We start from the raw sequence: 21,002 nt of genomic DNA, 5'->3' as shown, positions 1-21,002 counted from the left end.
GTTGGTTGTTGATGAAGAGCTTGATCTCTAGTTGTAGATTAATTTTCTGTAGTAATCAGAATTATTTGTTTGTTTTTTCAGATAATATAAAATGGATCTGCAGGTAAAACTATCTAAGCCTATATAGTTTATGAAACTGTCCGGCTAGAATTGAATTTGGTCCACTGTGTGGCGGTTGATCGGATTCGTATAATTCGGTACTTAACCGATAAAACGTATAGTGTGATCCAAGCCTAAAAACACATTGTTCTATTTGTACAAATAACCAGCGTAGACTACCTTTTTATAATATAACGAAAATATAAATGCAATTCATCGGTAGTACATCATTAGTTTTTGTAAGTCACAGAGGTTGAAATTTAATAAGAATCATTCTAGGTAATTTTCGTACGAGTTCACAAAACTACAATCTGTAGAGAAAAGAGCCACATATATCATACAAGAATAATTCGTTTCTTTCAAAAATATTTTTCCGTTGCAGGCATAAAGGGATAATATTATTATTATATAATATTTTAATTATTGTTATACTAGGAAATGTATTTCAATAAGAATAACATGTTGAACGATGCAAAACGACACAGTGCCTGCGTAAGACCGGCCGCATATTCGGTGTACTTGAACACTAGACACGGGCGAGCACTCGACTGACCACCTCTCACCAGGGCTCTAGTACGTACAAAATCCGGGCCCGTTGGCCGGCTGAGCGGGCACTCCTCTACGTTTCATCCTGCAAGTGTGCTCCTCCAGCCTAAGCCTGGCTTCCGTGTAGTTAGTGACTTGCGACCAGAGGACCTCGGCCACCGCGCTGGCTCTCGGCCACGACAGCGGCAACACGTTCGTCTCGTCCACGAACTCGCCCCACACGCACGCCTCACCACCCAATAGCAAATTGTTCCGGTCGACGATGTCGCTCAGGTCGCAGTTGTAGAAACTCGACCAGTCCGACCCGTACTTTATGTAGTTCAAGTACCAGCAACTGGATATCAGAACCGCATACCCGGAATCTATCACCTGGAGATTAGCAAAGAATAAATTGTTTAACGTTTAGGACTGGAAAGATTTTTGTTTTAATTTTTCGTCACCCTCCCCACGCATACAAGCTACGATGCGACTACGCACGTGACGTATAATTTACGTACTCGAGTAGGTTGTCCGATTGGCCGCGTGTACGTTTAAAGATTTTTAATAAAAAAATTAAAATACCATTTTTTCTTCTATTAACACGTTTGAAACAACGAATTATTTAAAATATTTTTAATGGCCATAAGTTTTATATTGATAACTGATGCAGATCTATTAGCGTAAAGTGCTTTTCGAGACAATGTTCACATTAAAATTTTCGCAATACTATAACAAATATAAGTACTATTGTTTTACAATAGTCGAAAATTATTGCTGAAGTTTTGTTATAAACTCCTTATTTTCACATTTTTTCCTTTCTTATTTTAAATTAATATACAAGTGTGTCGTGTACGACCAATAATATAGATAGTAAAAATGTTATATGTGACTATAATATAATTACCTCTTGCACAAGTGAACTAAAATTGTTCGGTTTCCAAATTTGTACAACGACATTATGATCTAGATGAATATTGTCGGAGAACAATTCTTCCCATACGATAGGAACAGTCTTTAACTCTCGAGTTATATTAAATATGTGTTTGAAATAATAATCTTCTAACCCTTCGACGTTACTTATATTATTCAATGTCATAAATGTTTGTAATTTTTTGCTATTATTCCTATCGACAAAAGTATACAAAATACGTATAACATTTGCATAAAATAAAACATTATACGTACACCATTCATATATATATATATATATATACAGTAACGTAGTTCAGATTTTTAAATGGGAGGGACTAAACACTTTTTTTAGCAGGTTAGGTAAAAGAGGATTTGAGAGTTCACCTTTTACCCTCCCCTCACACCACCAAATTCATAAATAATTTCCAGCATTTTAAAATAGTTTTATTATATATATATATTAAAATATAATTTACTATAGTAAATAATTAACGGTGTCAGCTACAGTAGCCAGAGTTGGGCGTTAGTCGAATAAAATATTATTCGATTGATTATTTGAATAAAAAATTATTCTTCATCGATTTATTCTTAATTTTATTATTGATTTTTATTTTTATTCATTATTTTAATTTGTATTATTATTCATTATTCATTATTCGGAAATTTTTATTTACTATATTTTATTCATTATTCAGTTATTCGTTATTCCCTATAATCATACAAATAATAAATTTAAATCCTAAATAACGATGTATAATAATAATAGACTTAAATAATATATATATAGATAATACATATTAATACATATAATAATTGACAAAAATAAATTAAATATACTTCTATATTTAATATCATTCATGATTTTGACGAATACATTTATTCTGAATAATTATTTTATTCACGAATAAAACTATTCAAAATAATTTTATTCTTTATTCAGTATACCACAATTATTCAGAATAAAAAATTATTCTTTATTCATAAATAAATTAGTTATTCATGCTTTTATTTTTTATTCTTTATTTTGATTTGTTTTCGCCCAACTCTAACAGTAGCATCGCCACGACATAATATGGTATAAGAATTATAGTTATAGTAAAATTGTCACGATTGTAATTACGACCGCGTCAACAACTTTCGTCGTCCGCGAGGTCGCACCCGTGAATTGGTTCGATACAACGGCGGCTACGCGCCACGATGGGGCGAGGTGTGTTGAAGCAACCCAGCGAAACGCATCGGGAATAAAAATAATTTTTCTTCTTTTAAAAAAGTATAAATTGTGATACTCTTAGGAGTGTGTAAATTTTCGCACTCGTGATGTTAAAGTAATCAATATTTCAAAAACTTAAAATTTAAATCCGAATAATGTAACCTGAAATGCAAAATCCGTATTTTTTTTTAATTTTTGAAGAATCCGAATTTTTTTTACATCACTAATTACGATATACTTCTTATATAAAAGAAATATATTTATTTACCAATATACCTACAAATTTTTTTACACACTTCATATGCAACATTGAATTTGAAAATACTAGTTCAAATATTGACTAAGCAACACCAACAATTGAAAGAAATTTAGCTGTATAATTATTTGTGGAAAAAATAGTGTCAGGGATTGAAAAACAAGAGTTGATATTGCCACAGAATGCTCATAAAAAAGTTCAAAAAATCCTTGTATTGGAAATTATAACCTTGTATATACTCGCGATTTTAGATACAAGATAACGAACGGCCTTGACGTAGTGTACATTCACGAAAAGTCCACCGCCACCGAGAGATCGTTTCGTACGCATTATTATAAAAATAATGCTATAAATTATTTGAATTATTATTTCACGATCACCAAGACGTACACTATTTGCTTAATCAAATGTATTAATTGTTATACTGGCTTTAATTATATTATCGACAGGGCTCGGAAGTTGTGGAACTAAAAATGGTAATTTTTAGCTCCTTAATAAGCACTAAAAAACTCCAAAATATGCGCTATAAATAGCACGAAAAATCAAAAAAATATGCATTTAACTTGAAAAAATTATAATTATAAATTTATTACAAAAAAAAAATTAAATGTTATTATTCATGACAAAAAAAAATTAAACGTTATTATTTATTAATAATTACATTTGTCAATTACTATACTGTTATATAATTATTATACTGTTTTATAAAACGTTTATGTTCATTGACGGTTCAGAGACTGGCTGGACTGGTTGAATTAAAACTGTTAACAAACATGTTATTATTTAATTATGTGTGCTTATAATTAAATTAATTCATATATTTACCCTGGATTATTAAATGTTTTCGTAAATTTTCGAATTTGAAAGATCAACTGCAGTTATTTGATAGTACAGTCTTGTAAGTAGAAAATGACCTCTCAACGTCAACAGACGTTATTGGTGCGTACTTATAAAATACCAAGTCATTACAGTTTAGATCTTCAGGTAGCCCGTCTAGATTTTCAGATATTTCTTCATCCGTTAAAATATTAGATATTTTTATTAATGCCGACAATCCATGATTTTTTTCAAGAACTTGGTGTAACTTTTTGTTCACAGCTTTCCCATTCTGATCCCTCAAAGTTTCAAAGCTTCTTTTTATATATTGAACTACTTTAATTGACTCGGAAAATGGTATATTTTGCTGTTGTAAATTATCAATAGCCATAGTTAATTTAACAAAATTTGATTTAATGTACGTAAGATTATTTTTTAAACCAGGTTTTACAATATAATGTTGTTCATCTCTTATACTGATTGCTTCATTTTTATCTAACATAAAAATAACATGGTGTATAATCTTGAAATGTTCACAATAATATACAGCGGCATTAATCCAACTTCCCCAGCGGGTGAGAATTGATTGGTTCTGGGGGTAATCTTATGTTTGGTGCTTCTGTTTTAAATAGTAGTAAACGACTTGGTGCTTTTCTAAATATTATTTTCACACACGAAATGATTTTGTCGACAGTACTAAATTGACCTCTTACTTCTTCCGCGACCCTGTGGAGCCCATGAACTGCACATGTTACGTGAATCATTTTTGAATAAAACGATTTCAGAACTTCACCCGCTTTGACCATGTAAGGTGCGGCATCGGATAAAAACAAAAGCACGTTATCATGGTGGATACCACCTGGCCATAGTATATTCATTGATTTATCAAATAGTTTACATATGGTAGAATGGTTAGATTTATCCAACTCATCAGAATTAAGTAAAAAAATTTCACCTGAACGATGTTCTTCAAGAGTACCAACATTTACATTTGCGATGAAACGACCGTCGATATCAGTGGTCTCGTCAATACTGACCCAAATCATTTTGTTGGAAATTTTTTTCTCTGATAGCATTCAAGGTCTCCGTGTAAATATCGTCTACATATCCTTTGCATAATGTGGCCTCACAGGGAATTTAATTTTTTGTATATGTTTCTAAAAATGTTTTAAATTTTGCGTTTGATAGTTTATTTAACGGAATGTTTGCGGAAATTAGAGCTTCACACAAATCTTTATTCAATGATGATTTTTTAGAGATATTAACAGTCATTAATTGTTGTTGTTTTCTTTGTGTTTGTTCTTTACATCGATTAATGCCCTTGAGATGTTTGTCAGTTTTTAAATGTTGAGACATGTTATATTTTTTATTAGAATTTACTTTTGTTTCACAAATTTTATAAAATAAAATACTCGAATCAATTTAAAAAATATCGGAACCAAATTCATCAACATAACAACGAAGGCGATTTAATAATGTTTTAATTGATTTTTTTAATTGATATTAAAATACGTATTTAGATTTACGATTTAATTCACGACGACAACGTTCGACAACGACGGAATCGGGAGTACTAAAATTAAAACTATAAAGGATAAAGTATATACTATACAGACATATCAGTGTATTTAATTGTATTGATAATCTATTGCAATGATACAATAAGGGAATAACACTGACGTCACGAACTATTAATACATCGGACCGTCGATGAATTGTAGAACGGTGAAAACATGAAATATTATTCGCTTTATTTCCAATAATTTGAATATTTTTTAAAAAAAAAACCAAATAAAATCATTATTTTCATCTAAATGTGGATATTTTCCAAATTATCAGATAATATACCCAAAAATAGCACTAAAAACCTTAAAATGGCAAAATAGCAATAAAAATCATAAAAATGCAAAATATGGCAAAATAAAATTTTGTGTATGACATCAGATAAGTGTGAAACTTATTTGTATCTTACTTTGGGTGTTCTAGGACAAACCAAAAAAAATATGCATTTGCCACAACTTCCGAGCCCTGGTTATCGTATATTCGTTGCTATACAAACGAGAAGCAATTCAATAACGGCAGATTTTGAAACCCATTTCATTCTCTATACCAAAATTATTTAGTAAAATTTGATTTTCTACCTACACTGTACAGTTTTGACGATGAATCGAGTTCAACAGACGACAACTTTACTTCGAGCACAAACAAAAATGTTAAAGAAGTCAAATCTAAAACGCTTGAAAACAAACTTAAGAAATCTAGGAATATCTCAGGAGTAAGTTTGCTAACTGCTTATATTTTTAATCATCATTTTAAATTTTAATATATGCCTTAATAATTTAGAGCATTCTGTAGCATTAATTCCGAAATAAAGCATACATATGTTATAAAATGTATAACATATGTATTATAACTTATAATATATGAAATGACAGCTAAAACGTATTCGCCTCTAAACAATTATCCCTATAATCATTTATGTCAGAAATGGTACAAGAAATTAGTCTAAAATATTTAATTTTTTTTTAAGAGCTTTAAAGATTTTTTATATTTGTCTATAAATTTAAAAAAATCGAACCTCATTTCAATGAGCACGGAGTGCGATAAATGGTTATTAGTCATTCAATTTGGCGAAATTTTTTTCCGACTTTTGTACTCGATATTTATGCACGACATTTTGAGATAAATATTTCGCTTCAGAATACGAAACATAACATATACTTGTATACCTATCCATTTTAAAAAGTTAAACTTATAATATTTAATAAGACTATAAGTAGTAGAAAATCAATGTATTGTAGAAATATAGTACATGTAACGGATTCAATATTAAAAATACATTAATTGACTGAGATGATGAATGATAAAAAAACCATCAAAATACAGTTTATAATAATGATAATAATAATTGCGCATAATTATCAAACAGACAGACCGAAAATTTCCTGGTGATGACCTACCAAATAATTAATGACTTAGAATCGATTGGTGGACGTACGAAAAATCGAATTACGCCCGACAACCGGCAATTCGTCAGGACCGTGGAGTTCATTAGAATGATTTCCGACACCGTTGCCAGAAATATTTTAAACGCGATATGTGAAAAACCACCACAGTCGGATGAATCTGACAATAGCCCAGCTAAGAGAATGCTCCACGACCTTATGGCGATCAACAACGGTGGAGCGGACGGAAATCCAAAGGACAGCACTCGCGTCCCAGACATTCAGATGGGCGTGGCGAACGCTATCGTCGAGATCTTGACCACCGCCGAGAAGGGTTCATTAACGGAACTCAAAGTCAAAATGAATCCCCCTATTCGCGTGAATCCTGTTTCCAAGGCCAAATCGTTGGAAAACAATACGGTTGACGATAGAAAACGATTTGTCCGGGTCCATAACAAAAAATTATTTCGTCGTAATGCCGATGAAATACGTAGAAATATTTGTCCTGGTAAGTACACGGCGACAGGCTCGTGCGCAAAGGAACCCCCCCCCCCTTTACCATACGCGCACACAATCACCAAAATAATATAAATCGTGTTTTTCATTTTTGATCGAATATATTAAATATTTTATTAACTTATTTGTAATGATGCATAACATATTCCATAATATGGTACACCATTATTATAGTCTCATCGTCAGATTTACTGTTTTTCGAATTTTGTCGTAATATAAATGTGAATATCAACAAAAGCATGGACCGAATTATTTTCGACCCCTTGTCGGGTAATTTTATAACAACAGTGATTTGTATTTTAAAGTATTGATAATAAAATAACTTTTAATGCACTTATACAATTAGTAAAAAATATATAATACTATTTATGAATTATTAATGAATCAATCTTATACATTTTTTATCAAACCTCCACCAATTATGAAACTTTGCGTACGGGCCTGCCATACAATAATGTATTAACACGTTTTCGGAAACTCTATCGTAACTCATCATCCATCTCTTTAGGTCTGTATTTAAAAGAACGCGATAAAATACCGAAACTCGATCGTTCTCGAGTCCAAATGTCTGTCGTAACTAAACCGGATGCAAATAAGCAACAAAACGTACCGACCAGTGAGACTAAAAATGATCAAATCATAATAGCCGTGCAACCAAACAAAATTCAAAAAGACAATACAAATAAGTTACACGTAGACAAATTGTCGCAAAAAGTGAACGATCAAACAAAAAAGACAACAATTGTAACCACGAAATTGAAGAAAAATGTTATGAGTAGTAAAAAAGAAATAGAAAAAGTCAGATCAAAAAATAATGCTTAGTTTAAATCGTTTATTGTGTGTTGTAGCTAAACCTGATGTGAATGAGCAAAAAGATGTAATAGCAAACGATGTAAAAAACGACACATCGAACGTTAACAAATCAACAAGTGTAAAACTTAAACCGAACAAAATTCAAAAAGAAAATACGAATAAGTCACCCGCATATAAAATACCGCAAAATGATCAAACGAATAAAACAAAAGTTAAAACTGTAAATTCGAAGCAAAATATTATAAATAGTAAGAAAAAAATACAAAAAATTCGATGAATAAATAATGATTAGATTGAATCTTTTTGGTGTTTATTGTAGCTAAACCAGACACGAAGAAAGATGTACCATCGGATCAAATAAAAAACAATAAATCTAAAATAAACGCTGAAGAATTTAAAGGTGTAAATCCAAAATTGAACAAGTTTGATATTGGCAACACAAAGTTACCAGACAAAAAACAACAAAATGGGAATGATCAAGCAGATAAAATAAAAGTTGAAGCCGTTAAAAATTCAATAAGAAATAGGAACACAGAAGGGAAAGTACAACTAGGAAATAACAATAAGAAAAAACCAATTGATATGACTAAAGCTAATACGGAAAAGCAAGTTGTACCACCTAGTGAAGTAAAAAACGAAAAATCAAAAGTAAAAACCGAAAAATTAGCTGGTGTAAAACCAAAGTTGGACAAAATTCAAAACAATACAAATTTAGCTTACAAAAATCCGCAATTTATGAACAATCAAGCGGATAGAAATGTAACGAAAATCAAGAAAAAAGATGACACAACGCAACAGAAAAATGTTTCTAAGAAAAAATCGGTAATAAAAAATTCGAACATATCCATGGCTAAATCGAAAATTGATAAATCGTATAATATCGATAGCGGTAAAAGAGACAAAAGCGAACAACGCGATCAAGGATCGTCATCAGACAATGCGAAAAATGCAAGCGAAACCGAAAAATCATCTGAACCATCATCGTTGAAAGAAAATAGTAATCAGGATAATCTGGAATTGGTGACCGAGCAGCCTGTGGAAATAAATGGACCAAATTTAATGGCAGCAGTAAAAGAAGTAACCGATGGAGACGTGCAAGATAATACAATGCAAGATCACAAAGAGTCAAGTGGTGGTGGAACCAAGGATATGGACCAACCTGAACAAACCGATGATAAAAATGAAACGGCACATCATGAAGATAAATTGCAGGATGAAAATTACAGTGAGATATCATGGGAGTTTTGGGCAAACCATTAGGGTGGACAGAGGGCGAGTTATTTTGTTTTTGATGATAACTTCAGGGCCGTTTCTAGGAAGGAGGCAACGGAACCATTTTGTCCCAGGCTCAGCCTAGGAAAATTTAAAAGGGGCTCCTTTAAAGTCCAGATTGATTTGAAATAATCAGCGTAACCTATAAAAGATTATTGTTGTATTGTTGAGAAGTTATTAAAAATGTAATTCATTCTATCGATACATTTAAATAACTGATTGGTTGAGGTTTAGAAAACTATATTTACTAATATTTTGCAAACTTGGCTAGTATTTTTTTTTATCATACTCTTATATTATTGTGATAATTGAGAGGTCCCCGAATTAATTTGCCCTAAGAATCCTTAGGACGGTTCTGGAAAACTTGATCGGTATCCTCAAAAACTAAATATATATTTTATTTACACACACAAATGCGGTGGTATGCAGTATTGTTACATGCATTATTTGTACATATAAACCAGCGGTATTGATGCAGTATTAAAGTTGAAGGCACATCTGTTAAATTCTTATTTTCTGTAGGTTGTTAATTCGTATCAAAAGATAAATTATAAAGAAACAAATGTCAGTTTGGCGTCCCTTTTTTGCTGGCGCCCTGGGCAATCGCCCAGGTCGCCTATAGCTTTCGCCGGCCCTGGCGATACATCCTAATACTCGTGGCAGAACGATTGGATTTTTATTTACATTTTACGTTTAAACTATATTCGTCTGTTGGTTTTCAGTACGTAGTTATTTGTAACATAGAAACATAGTAACATAGTTTATGATTGTTGATATTTTGACATACGTTCATATTCATAATAGCCATGATTTAGATTTCTTAATTTATTTTTATTTACCATCATATGAGTATTTAATATTGATTCAGACTTGTCCATATAAAAAAATAGTTACCAAAATATTAATACATTATTTACTTATTAAGATTTAATTTATTTAGTATTCTAATTGTAAGTATATTGTACAAGTTAACGAATTATGAAATTATAGTTTATTATTTAAAGTCGATAAGTTTATAAACAGAGAATTTAATACACATAACGGGCTTTCTTTACTTTTTTTTTGACATAAATGCAGATTTAAAAAAAAACCATTGCTATACTAACATAAGTCATCATTGTTTGATATCAAAATTCGTGGAGCCTATTGTGTTTATGAAATTTCCTATTAAACCTTTCGGGTTCTCTTTATCAGTTAAAATTGAATTTCAAACAAACACTAAAATAATTTAAAAATAATCAATATATATAAAATATTATTATATTATCAAATATTGCGTACTGCAACACCATTTTCTATTTTAAGTCTATTAAAATTCGTACTTTTTAATACGGTATATTTAATTTTATAGCCGATAAATCGATCTTTCACGACAATAAGACAACTGGAAACAATCAAACCGACATAAAACCTGAGGAAACGACCGATCAACCAACTGCAAAGATGGTAAGTGATAAAGATAAAGCGATTGTTGATGAACAAAGACTAGATGGTGGGAAGTCGATTTCACCAATTATTGCGGAGACTTTAACGACCTCACAAGGTGGATCCAATAAAATCGTCCTCGGTGACAACAGGAAATCGATTGCGTCAACTGCTACAGGGAATTTGAAGGCCTCACGTGACGTGTCTAATAAAGTCGGTGACAAGTCATGTAATAGTACGGTAAAAAAATATGAAAAACTTTGCAAAGACACGGTTCAATCCCATTTGACTACAGCTAACATGAAGGACAAGAGTATGTCAACTGAAAAAAGACGAACAGTAAGTAATGTTGTGCAGACACTTTTAATATGCACTATAGAGACTTGAATGAAAACGTTTCTAATCCGTTTACGAATTTTTTTTTTTTTTTGTCTTTGTATAAATACACTTCCAATCCAAAATTATAAACATCTTAAAATCATTATACTGCAACACTACTGACTCACACACATATAAATTCACAATATAATTTATAACATTAAGGTAAATATAATGATCCACTTAAATGGTTAGCGATGACTACACTTTGTGTTTTTAATAGGTACATTAAAAGTATACTCATTTAAATAATTTATTATCCGCTATGTATGTACGGGAAAATCCCCTAAAAAATTAAATAGTAAATTCCCCTAATAGTTAACTCCCCTAAAAACATTTTCCTACTGTATTACATTAACGTAAATTCCTCTAAAAACATTTTTCTACCGTATTACACTTACGTAAACTTTCCTAAAAAAATTAGAACCATTTAGCGTAACCCAGAGGACACCACGTGGAGGCGGTTCTAGTTATCCTCCAAAAATATTTATATTTTGAACTGCATATATATTTCCTTATTCATATTTTATAATTAGAAAAATTAATTTTCATCGTTATACTATTAAAATTATTAAAGTTGATATTATTATGTTGATTATTTTTTGATGGAGTAATAATGTGAAACGGTTTTTATATATTGAAACGTAGTAATTTTTTGTTCTTTATAATTTTCTATTAGCTAGTTTAATAATTGTTGACGTCTTTTTAACTTATTATTATTGCAACTATTTGGTTTGTGTATGCTTTGTAATTTTATGTAAATTTCTGATTGAATATTTTTTAGTGTATTAATAAACATAAAAATATTTGGATGGCTATAGTTAAAATGTGATTTAAAATGAGCATAGAATGATTCACAAGCATTTGTGGATTTTGTTAATTCGGAAGATGCTTCTGCCCAGACTGTAGGTGGAAAAATTGCTATATTGCTTCAAATATGGACTAACATAGTTTTTGTACTGACCTCTTGAATTATCAACCATCAAAAATTATAAAATTTAATTCAATATCAGTAATTCATAGCCAAAATGAAATCAATGTAAAGTATAAGAGACCATGAAATGTTTACTCATAATGGTTATTTGTATGATATTTTTCTAATTATAAAATATGAATAAAGAAATATATATGCAATTAAAAATACCAATATTTTTGGAGGATAACCAGCCTCTACGTGGAGTCTTCTGGGTTACTCTAAATGGTTCTAATTTTACTAGGGAAATTTACATTAGTGTAATACGGCAGCAAAATGTTTTCAAGAGAATTTACAATATTTTAGGGGAATTTACATGTGCCCGTATGTACATGCTAATATAATCCCAAAACAAGGATTCTCACTTGCCATGATTATAGTCCTAGATCCGAAATTATACTACTATAAAACAATGATTAATTTTTAATTACATAAAATTGTAATTTATTTTTAGGTGTACGGTGTATTAAAGAAAAATAATAAATTTCAAGTAACTCATTTAACCTTATCCAAGTATTGTAAGGAAAATGGAATGAAAAAATAACTCCAGAAATAAAAATGAATTCATTATTCAAAATCAAAATACAGTGAAAACTGTCTAAAGTGGACTCTGAATAAAACGGAAAACTATCAAATACGAAATTTTTCTATGGTTCCGGCACGTTTCTATAATTTTATGTAGACGCTGAACTTCAATAAAACGGAACCTTCTTAACGCGGAAACGGAACGATTTTGTAAGTCCCATGCAAGTAAAAACCTTGCATAAAACGGAAAAATGACACACGCGTATGTACTATAAACCAAAAATAAGGTATAAAATCTTGATAGGCGTATGTACAATGTACATCGTTTACAATAGTGATAGATAAAGAAGATAAAATTCTTCTATACATATTCGTAAAATATATGTACATACAATGCATATTATCGCATAAACGATACGAACTTTCTTCTTTGTAACTGTGAAACAGTGATGGCCTTAGATAAGGCCAATCTTTTTGGAGAACACCTCTCGAATATTTTCAAACCTCACCTTGATATTACTCCAAGTACCACACAACTAGCCAAAATAAATGATTTTCTTGATGCTCCACTACCAATGTCTCTCCCTATTAAACATGTCTCCCCATATGAAGTTGCTAACTTGATCCAAAGATTGAAGCCCAACAAATCCCCAGGTCATGACTTAATAACAAATAAGATTTTAAAATATCTCCCCAAAAAAACAATCCTTTTGCTAACTTTCTTATTTAATTCCATGTTAAGATTGTCTTATTTCCCTACCATCTGGAAATTATCAATTGTTATCCTCATACTTAAACCAGGAAAACCAACCAATATTGCAACCTCATATAGACCCATTAGTCTACTCCCAGTGATTGGTAAGCTATTCGAGAAGATTATTTTAAAAAGACTTAGACCAATAATTGAATCACATAAAATTATTCCCGACGCTCAGTTTGGTTTTCGAGCACACCACTCCACTATACAACAGGTTCACAGACTAGTCGACAAAATTTCTTCCTCCTTCGAAAATAAAAACTATTGCCCGGCAGTCTTCCTAGATGTTGCTCAAGCCTTTGACAGGGTTTGGCACAATGGCTTACTATATAAACTGAAACTATTCCTCCCTGCTCCACTTTACTTACTAATTCGCTCTTACCTTGAAAATAGAACCTTTAAAGTTCGTCAAGGCAATTCTTTTTCTTCTGTCTTTCCAATCCTAGCAGGTGTTCCTCAAGGAAGCGATCTCTCTCCTGATCTCTACAATATTTTCTCTTCTGACATACCTCAAACCAATGACACCATCATAGCTACCTATGCTGATGACACAGCGATCCTATCATCCAATAAGAATCCAACCGTAGCATTCAACGCCCTTCAAAACCACCTAGATCTTATAGATAAATGGTCCTCTAATTGGAAAATTAAAATTAATGCCGCCAAATCTGTTCATGTTCCTTTCACTCTAAATAAAAAAAATCTACCCACTCCCACCCTCCATGAAATTCCTATTCCCTCCTCATCTCAAGTAAAATACCTTGGTATTATTTTAGACAAACGTTTAACCTGGGGCCCTCACCTTAAAAACAAAAGAAAGTCACTCAATTCTAGACTACACCTATTACGTCCCTTACTAAAATCTAAACTTCCACTTCATAATAAATTAATTTTATATAAAGCAATGCTACGTCCAATCTGGACATATGGTGCACAAATATGGGGTTGTGCCAAACCATCACAATTAAAAACTATCGAAGCCTTCCAATCGATCTCTCTCCGTACAATCACGTCCGCTCCTTGGTATATTTCCAATCATACCCTCCACAAAGATTTAAACATAGAAGCAGTTGATAATTTAGTTAAAACTTACTACAAAAAGTTCCACTCAAAATTATTTCTCCATCCCAACCCACTTATCGCAAATCAACACACGGTATCAATCCCGGACAACCCCCCCCGTCGGCTCAAACGTCGTTGGTGTCGTGATCTTTTAGACTGAAAATGTGCTAGTTTAGCAGTCACGTCATGGGTCCTATCACTGGATAGGTTCCCAAATCGCTGTTTCTTGTCCGTCATATATTGTTAACATATTTGCTTATTGTATTTTTTTTTATATACAGATTGTAAATTTTATATATTTTAATAAAAAAAAAAAAAAAAAAAAAAAACTGTGAAACAGTCTTACATCAACAGTCGTACGTACACCTTTAATTTTATCTTCCGTTTATCATATTAAATATTAAAATGCCAAAATATAACGCAGAAGAAAAAATAGCAGCAACCGTAACAAAACAAAAAACTCTTCATCATTTTTGGAAATTCTAAATGTTTATACGTCATATTTATTTTGCCTTAGTGTGTAATATGTAATAAAAAACTTATATTCCAGTTTGAATTTAATGAATTGTAAAACCTATATTTTAGTTAAATTTTAATAAATTATATTATTTAAAACAATAATTTGAAAAATTATTCTTTGGTATTTATTTGAATTGAATAATCCGGAATTTTTCCGTTTTATTGAATAAAGCGAAAAACTGCTTAAAGCGTTGTTGGTCCCATGCAATTCTGCTTTAGACAGTTTTCACTGTACTATACTAGTTGGGTCCTGAATTATTTTAAGTATTATACTAGTTCCTGAATATTACTAGTTCCTAAATGACACATATATTTGAAAGGCACCATATAAGTTAAAAGTCTAAAGTCTGTGACTAAATTATCTGCAGCCTTAGTGTTGATCAGATCAAATTTTGTTTCCTACATTTACATTTTATGTTTATGTTAGCCATTTCCAAATGTTTTTAATACATTTTCCATTACTGAAAGAAAAAAAGAAAAAATAATCAATTTTACTGTAAAAAATATGATTATAGATTAATTTGATTATTAATAAAAACTTATTATACCTATGTATAATTATTAGCATTGGGTTTTTTTTTATTATAAAATATAAAAATTCTTAAAATAAGAAACTGAATGAAAACCGATTCATTAAAATTTCACACTCCAAGGTTTTGCATTTTCCACGGATATAAAGGTTATTACAGTATATACATATATTTTACGAATATGTATAGAACAATTTTATCTTCTTTATCTATCACTATTGTAAACCAGGGATTATTCTAAGAATTTTTATCAACTACGCATTTTGTTTAAATAAGCCTATCAAAATAGAACTATGATCTCAAAATATACTGTCAAATTATAGTTAAAAATGATAAAATGTGTAGCTTCTATGTGAAGTAATTTAAAATTTCATGTATTTAAAAGATATAAAATACTTTGAACACGAATGTAAATTGTTTAGTTTTTTTAAATTGTTTTTATTTGGAAAAATAGATACGCACTTGATAATAAACTTTTGCGTAATTGATTTTTAATTCATTGTTGCTTTGTGTTATTTTATACATTACAATAAACAATATTGAATTAAAAATCAATCACGCAAAAGCTTATTAACAAGTGCGCATCTACTTTTTCCAAATACGCTAAATAAGCCCAACTGCGCTTTAGAATAAGCCCTGTTGTAAACGATGTACATTGTTCATACGCCTATCTACATTTTATACCCTTATTTTTGGTTTAAAGTACACACGCGTGTGTCATTTTTCCGGTTTATGCAAGGTTTTTACTTGCATGGGACTTACAAAATCGTTACATAAACGAGTGTCACTATAAGATTCATGATAATCACCAAAAATATAGTATTAATCAAGGTAGAAGTAATACGCTTAAGTACCAAAAACAAACGTCCATTATTTGTCATCACTTAATTAGTTCCAAAGTTTTAAAATATCTATAGGTCAAATAGTAGTGTACTAGTATACATAAACACTAATTATAAGGGGGGATATAACCCCATTAGCTTCTCTCCCTTGGCTACGCCACTGTATATATATATATATATATATAGATATAGATATAGGTACTCGCTGATGTACCTACCAACAATTCATGTTTACTTCGTCGCCGCCGAGATGCAAATACTGATCTCGAAATAATTCATTGACTTCAGTCAACAACGTTTTAATAAAACTGTAATTCTCGTCAACCGTCGGATCGATGGGGCCAAAATAATTTGGATCAGTGTCTGAACACTGAGTCAATAAGCCTGGGATGCCACCGAGTCCCCAAGATAACGTGTGACCTGCAGTGAACAATCTCAGACAAATCAATATTGAACGTTTGAATAATAAAATTAAAACCATCAGCACGCGACTTACCAGGGCTGTCGATTTCTGGAATAACACGAATACCTCGTTGTCTAGCGTGTTCGATTACGAGTTTAATGTCGTTTGTCGAATAAATAGCTGACTGTCCGTAAGCACCTTTATCACTGTAAATTTATAATATAGAACAAAATTGATCATCAGTAAGTTACCAAAAGTATATTCACATTTAAAAGAAGGGAAACGTAAAATAAAATACTTGATAGCGTGCAAAAATTGTATTAGAAATATTAAAACACCTCGAATAATTCAGATTAATTTTCCCGAAAACGCAGTATAGACTTTATACAATAATTATTAAGCGACAGGAAATAAGCACCGTATAACTAAAGAACAAAAATATACTTCATTTCAGGACAGCAAGTAAAATAACTAATAGTTAAGACTTTCAAAGTTACTAATACTTCGACGGAACCATAGTAAAAAATATCACCAGTATTGATTAAATGTCGTATAAAATATTAATAATTATTTGATTAAAATTATAACCTTAAGCTCGGAAAAGCCTTGCTCTGGTACGGGAAACTATTATCGTCAATAATGTGCCAATGGAATACGTTCAGTTTTGAATACGACATGGCGTCTAACATGCTTATTATTGTTTGTACGGGTAGGTAGTGACGAGAGGTATCTAACAGCAATCCACGGTGCCTGAATTTAGGATAATCCGTTATCGATGTACATCTGATCACAAACTGTAAAAAAAAAAAAAAAATTATTAACTGTATATAAATTTAAAATAATACACATATTATACATAGTTACATTGACAGTTATTTAGTTATTGTATGAAATAATTTATAAGTACAATAATAATTCATAAACAGATTAATTAAAGTCAATGTAATTATTAAGTATTTTATACCGTCAAGCAGTATTTTTCAAAAATGATCAATTGGGAGAAAGACTCAAGACCTCTAAGTATACCCCAGATAGATTTTGCCATCAGAGTTCCGCCGGATTTACGAATTTTGATCTCATCTATTGAAAAAAAAACATAGTGCTATATTTAGTTTCATTTTACTTTACACACAAACAGTACTTAACATTTTTCATCCATGTTTAACGAAGGATAATCCTCGCAGGGGCTTAACAGTTTTACGTTTAACTTTTCCAACGTGCCGGCGATTTTATTCTTGGGCAATCTTCTAAGCCATTGAGAAGTTTTCTTGGCTTTTAAAAATAGCAAACCCTTATATCTCTTAAATGCTTCATGCAGTAAATCGCAGCTATAACCTGTCGACTAAAAAAATTATTTATTCTTAACACAACAGTATTACATACATATATCTATAAATTATTTGGACAGCTACTTATCGTTGTCACACTTTCCCATCTATCGAAGAATGTACGTAGCAGTGCGATTTTTTCTAATCAAAATATTTTTATGTTACATATGCGGGCCCGGATTAACACTATTGTAGACCCTAAACCCCTACATCTTGCAAGGCCGTTGTCCAGTATTCAAATGTTTAAGAAACGTTCTTTTCGGGAGAGGAAGTGTTGAATCTCATGCAGTGTTAATATTTTAAAAAACAATAATATATACAACATTAAAATCAAATCTAAATTTTTTATGATAACTATCGTACAGTTATTATACAGTTATATACAGTATATATTATACTAATCTAAACCAGAAAAGATGGTTTTCTTATTAAGTTTATCTACAAAATGGCAATGAGATAAAAGAAATCGAATAACATAAAAAAAAAATTAAAATAATTATAGGTATTTAACACCAGGGCATTAGTAATGGGCTTTAAATGGCCCGATAAATATATAAACGGAAATTAGAATTTATAAATAAATTTACCTATCACTCCTATTAGATCAGAGAGAACTTGTTATTCTATATAAAAATAATCCCGTCTTTTGCCAGCACTTTAGATGTTTAAATCCTTTAAATTGTAATAATATTTGTTAACATTATTACGTGTTTAAAATCAACGGCATTATTCGTAAACTGTACTCATCGGATTACTATTGACTTATTGTACTGAAATAAATGTATATGTATACGTATGGGTATAATAGTTGCTTTCAAGTTCTCAAAACGTATTTTTCGTGAAAACGGTCGAGAAAAACAATGCATTTAGTGTGTTGAACATTTATATGTAGGTTTGACCTCTTACGTTGAAATAAAAGTTTTCCTGTTCGAATTCCAAGTATACATTGTAACTGTTCTGAATCACAGGTTTTGGCCACACTTGGCCGTGGGTCATTTTTACCAGTGGTCTCCCATTTTGACTAAAACACTGTAGTGGCGCTACAATTAAAATAGTTAAAGTCACATAGACTGTACTCATTAAGTTAAAATACATTGTTAATTATTATAATTTGTATAAAAACATGTATAACATAATACTAGCCACACACCGTGTTCATTGATATTTAAATAATTAATGATAATTGTAATAATATTAATAAAAATGTACGCGCACTAAAATTATAACTCGTTACACGACGTACTGCCAGACGTGTCTGTGCGGTACCTACTGCGTAACTATTAACAAGTATCAGTAATAATATATGTTCGTAAACACATGACGTATGTTAGTCACAAAAAAAAATAATAAAAAATAAATTAAATAAGCTAATCAATAATAAACGTAGTTTCGAACACAAATTAATTATTAAATTACTTTGTACATTAATATATATATATATATAATTTTAAGAATAACATGCATATAAAAATATAACAATAAATATCATTGTATTATATTTAATTAATAAAAACATAATGATGGAAAAGCACAATAACAACAACTATTGGAGACATATAAAAGGCAAGAGAAATGGTCTACAAAAAACTTCTTGGGCAGTCTCCATAAACAGTGTTATGTCATGCGTCTCCATCAAGCATTTATAAAAGTCATAAGAAAAATATCAAAGTAATATTTATTTCATTAATTCTTACTCTTCTTGTACCAATCAACCACGTCAAAACGTGGTAAGAAAACATTTTATACAGAAAAACAAAATAATATTTTTTCCTATCACAGGGAAAGCTATTAAAAATGTTTAGTTTATTATGAGCATTTATGTATCCCCTTGTTCACCTAAGCTAGATTAATTTTATTACACAGCTGTAATAGGAAAATCTTTGTAGGTACAGCATCTTATGTACGTGTAATTGAAACTGATTTTAATTAAACACATCAAAGTTCAACAATCGCGATAAAGTCTACCATTTGGAACTACGTTTGATCATGAGTCTTTATAATTCATACAATTTCTATTATTTTTATATTTACATTATTTATACTTCAGAATAATAAGACCTACTAATGCATAATAAAAGATAAAAATAGAAACACATTTGTGTGATAAGCAGTGACGTCATTTGTGGGGGGGGGGGGGGTGCAACTCATGCATTTGCCAAAGTCTAGAGATTAGCTATTCCAAAGTCAGTACATCATCAAACTATGTATCCGTCTTTTATTTACAAGTTATAAATCAAAAAAATTAAGCATGTACTATGCAGGTATTTCAGGGTGAACTGGCTACTTCAGTACGGTTCGGGATATATTTTTTTTTAAAGTATCCAGAAAACCATTGTTTATTACCTATTACACTATTTCATCATTTATGTTATTTTACGACACATTTTTTTCAGTTAGATATTTTAAACACGAACTGTAACCCATAACATAAATATATAGCAACAATTACTTATTGACTTATTTATTAAGGAATTAATAATTTATGCAAAGTGTCAAGTGGTAAATTGAATTTTAATAATTATTCTCAATGCAAAAAATTACTTTATATCGAGGATTATTGAAAATGTATTATTTATAATTTATAGATTTTAAATAAAGCAAAATTATTTTTGTATTATAAAAATCGCAATAAAATGTTATAACAACCAAATGGGTTAATTCGAATTTCGGCCGGCCCTTCGGAAAATTTCTCGTTCTCCCGATTCTCCCGTTCGCTCCTGGAATATTTATGTACAAAGTACAAATCATTACCTTTTTTGAATGGTTTGATGTCCTCCTCCCTCTCGTTAATCGACGTTTTGGTAAAATGAGTCCCCGAACTGGCAATCTTATAATAGCATGTTAAATTTAATGATTTTAAGTCATAATACATTGGCAGTGATTATTTATTAATTAT

At 30.7% G+C, this 21,002-nt stretch overlaps 2 protein-coding genes across 5 annotated transcripts; both read right to left on the bottom strand.

Moving 5' to 3' along the window:
- Nucleotides 1-315: 315 nt before the first annotated feature.
- On the bottom strand, nucleotides 316-20,993 carry LOC112689202 (beta-hexosaminidase subunit beta-like). 3 transcript variants are annotated; one of them, XM_025562783.1, is made up of 9 exons: nucleotides 20,858-20,993; nucleotides 19,013-19,146; nucleotides 17,925-18,120; nucleotides 17,743-17,858; nucleotides 17,367-17,572; nucleotides 16,872-16,984; nucleotides 16,594-16,795; nucleotides 1,529-1,748; nucleotides 316-1,014 (listed from the first exon to the last, which is right to left on the bottom strand). In XM_025562783.1, exons 1-9 carry the CDS (start codon nucleotides 20,976-20,978, stop codon nucleotides 670-672), a joined length of 1,653 nt encoding a protein of 550 aa, XP_025418568.1. In that variant the 5' UTR covers nucleotides 20,979-20,993; the 3' UTR covers nucleotides 316-669. The 3 variants fall into 3 exon arrangements, with proteins under 3 accessions (XP_025418568.1, XP_025418569.1, XP_025418570.1); XM_025562784.1 differs by lacking the exon at nucleotides 20,858-20,993 and adding an exon at nucleotides 19,257-19,401; XM_025562785.1 differs by lacking the exons at nucleotides 19,013-19,146; nucleotides 20,858-20,993 and having other exon boundaries at nucleotides 17,920-18,008.
- LOC112689205 lies at nucleotides 3,658-5,611 on the bottom strand. 2 transcript variants are annotated; one of them, XM_025562789.1, is made up of 3 exons: nucleotides 4,774-5,611; nucleotides 3,828-4,677; nucleotides 3,658-3,763 (listed from the first exon to the last, which is right to left on the bottom strand). In XM_025562789.1, the coding sequence occupies exons 1-2, from the start codon at nucleotides 4,892-4,894 to the stop codon at nucleotides 4,373-4,375; spliced, it is 426 nt and encodes a 141-aa protein (XP_025418574.1). In that variant the 5' UTR covers nucleotides 4,895-5,611; the 3' UTR covers nucleotides 3,658-3,763; nucleotides 3,828-4,372. The 2 variants fall into 2 exon arrangements, with proteins under 2 accessions (XP_025418574.1, XP_025418573.1); XM_025562788.1 differs by having other exon boundaries at nucleotides 3,828-5,610.
- Nucleotides 20,994-21,002: the final 9 nt, after the last annotated feature.

The sequence above is a fragment of the Sipha flava genome, unplaced genomic scaffold (genome assembly GCF_003268045.1).
Source record: "Sipha flava isolate LNK unplaced genomic scaffold, YSA_version1 42_pilon_pilon, whole genome shotgun sequence".
Lineage (NCBI taxonomy): Eukaryota > Metazoa > Arthropoda > Insecta > Hemiptera > Aphididae > Sipha > Sipha flava.
Note: the sequence above shows the minus strand (reverse complement) of the source record. Positions and strands in the feature narration are given on the sequence as shown.

Coding starts and splice junctions, on each gene's coding strand:
- LOC112689205 (XM_025562788.1), bottom strand. CDS start 4,894: ATGCTATCAGAGAAAAAAATTTCCAACAAAATGATTTGGGTCAGTATT.
- LOC112689202 (XM_025562783.1), bottom strand. CDS start 20,978: ATGTATTATGACTTAAAATCATTAAATTTAACATGCTATTATAAGATT. Junction 19,147..20,857: donor CATCAAACCATTCAAAAAAG/GTAATGATTTGT, acceptor TTTTAATTGTAG/CGCCACTACAGTGTTTTAGT. Junction 17,573..17,742: donor TTGAAAAATACTGCTTGACG/GTATAAAATACT, acceptor TTTTTTTTACAG/TTTGTGATCAGATGTACATC.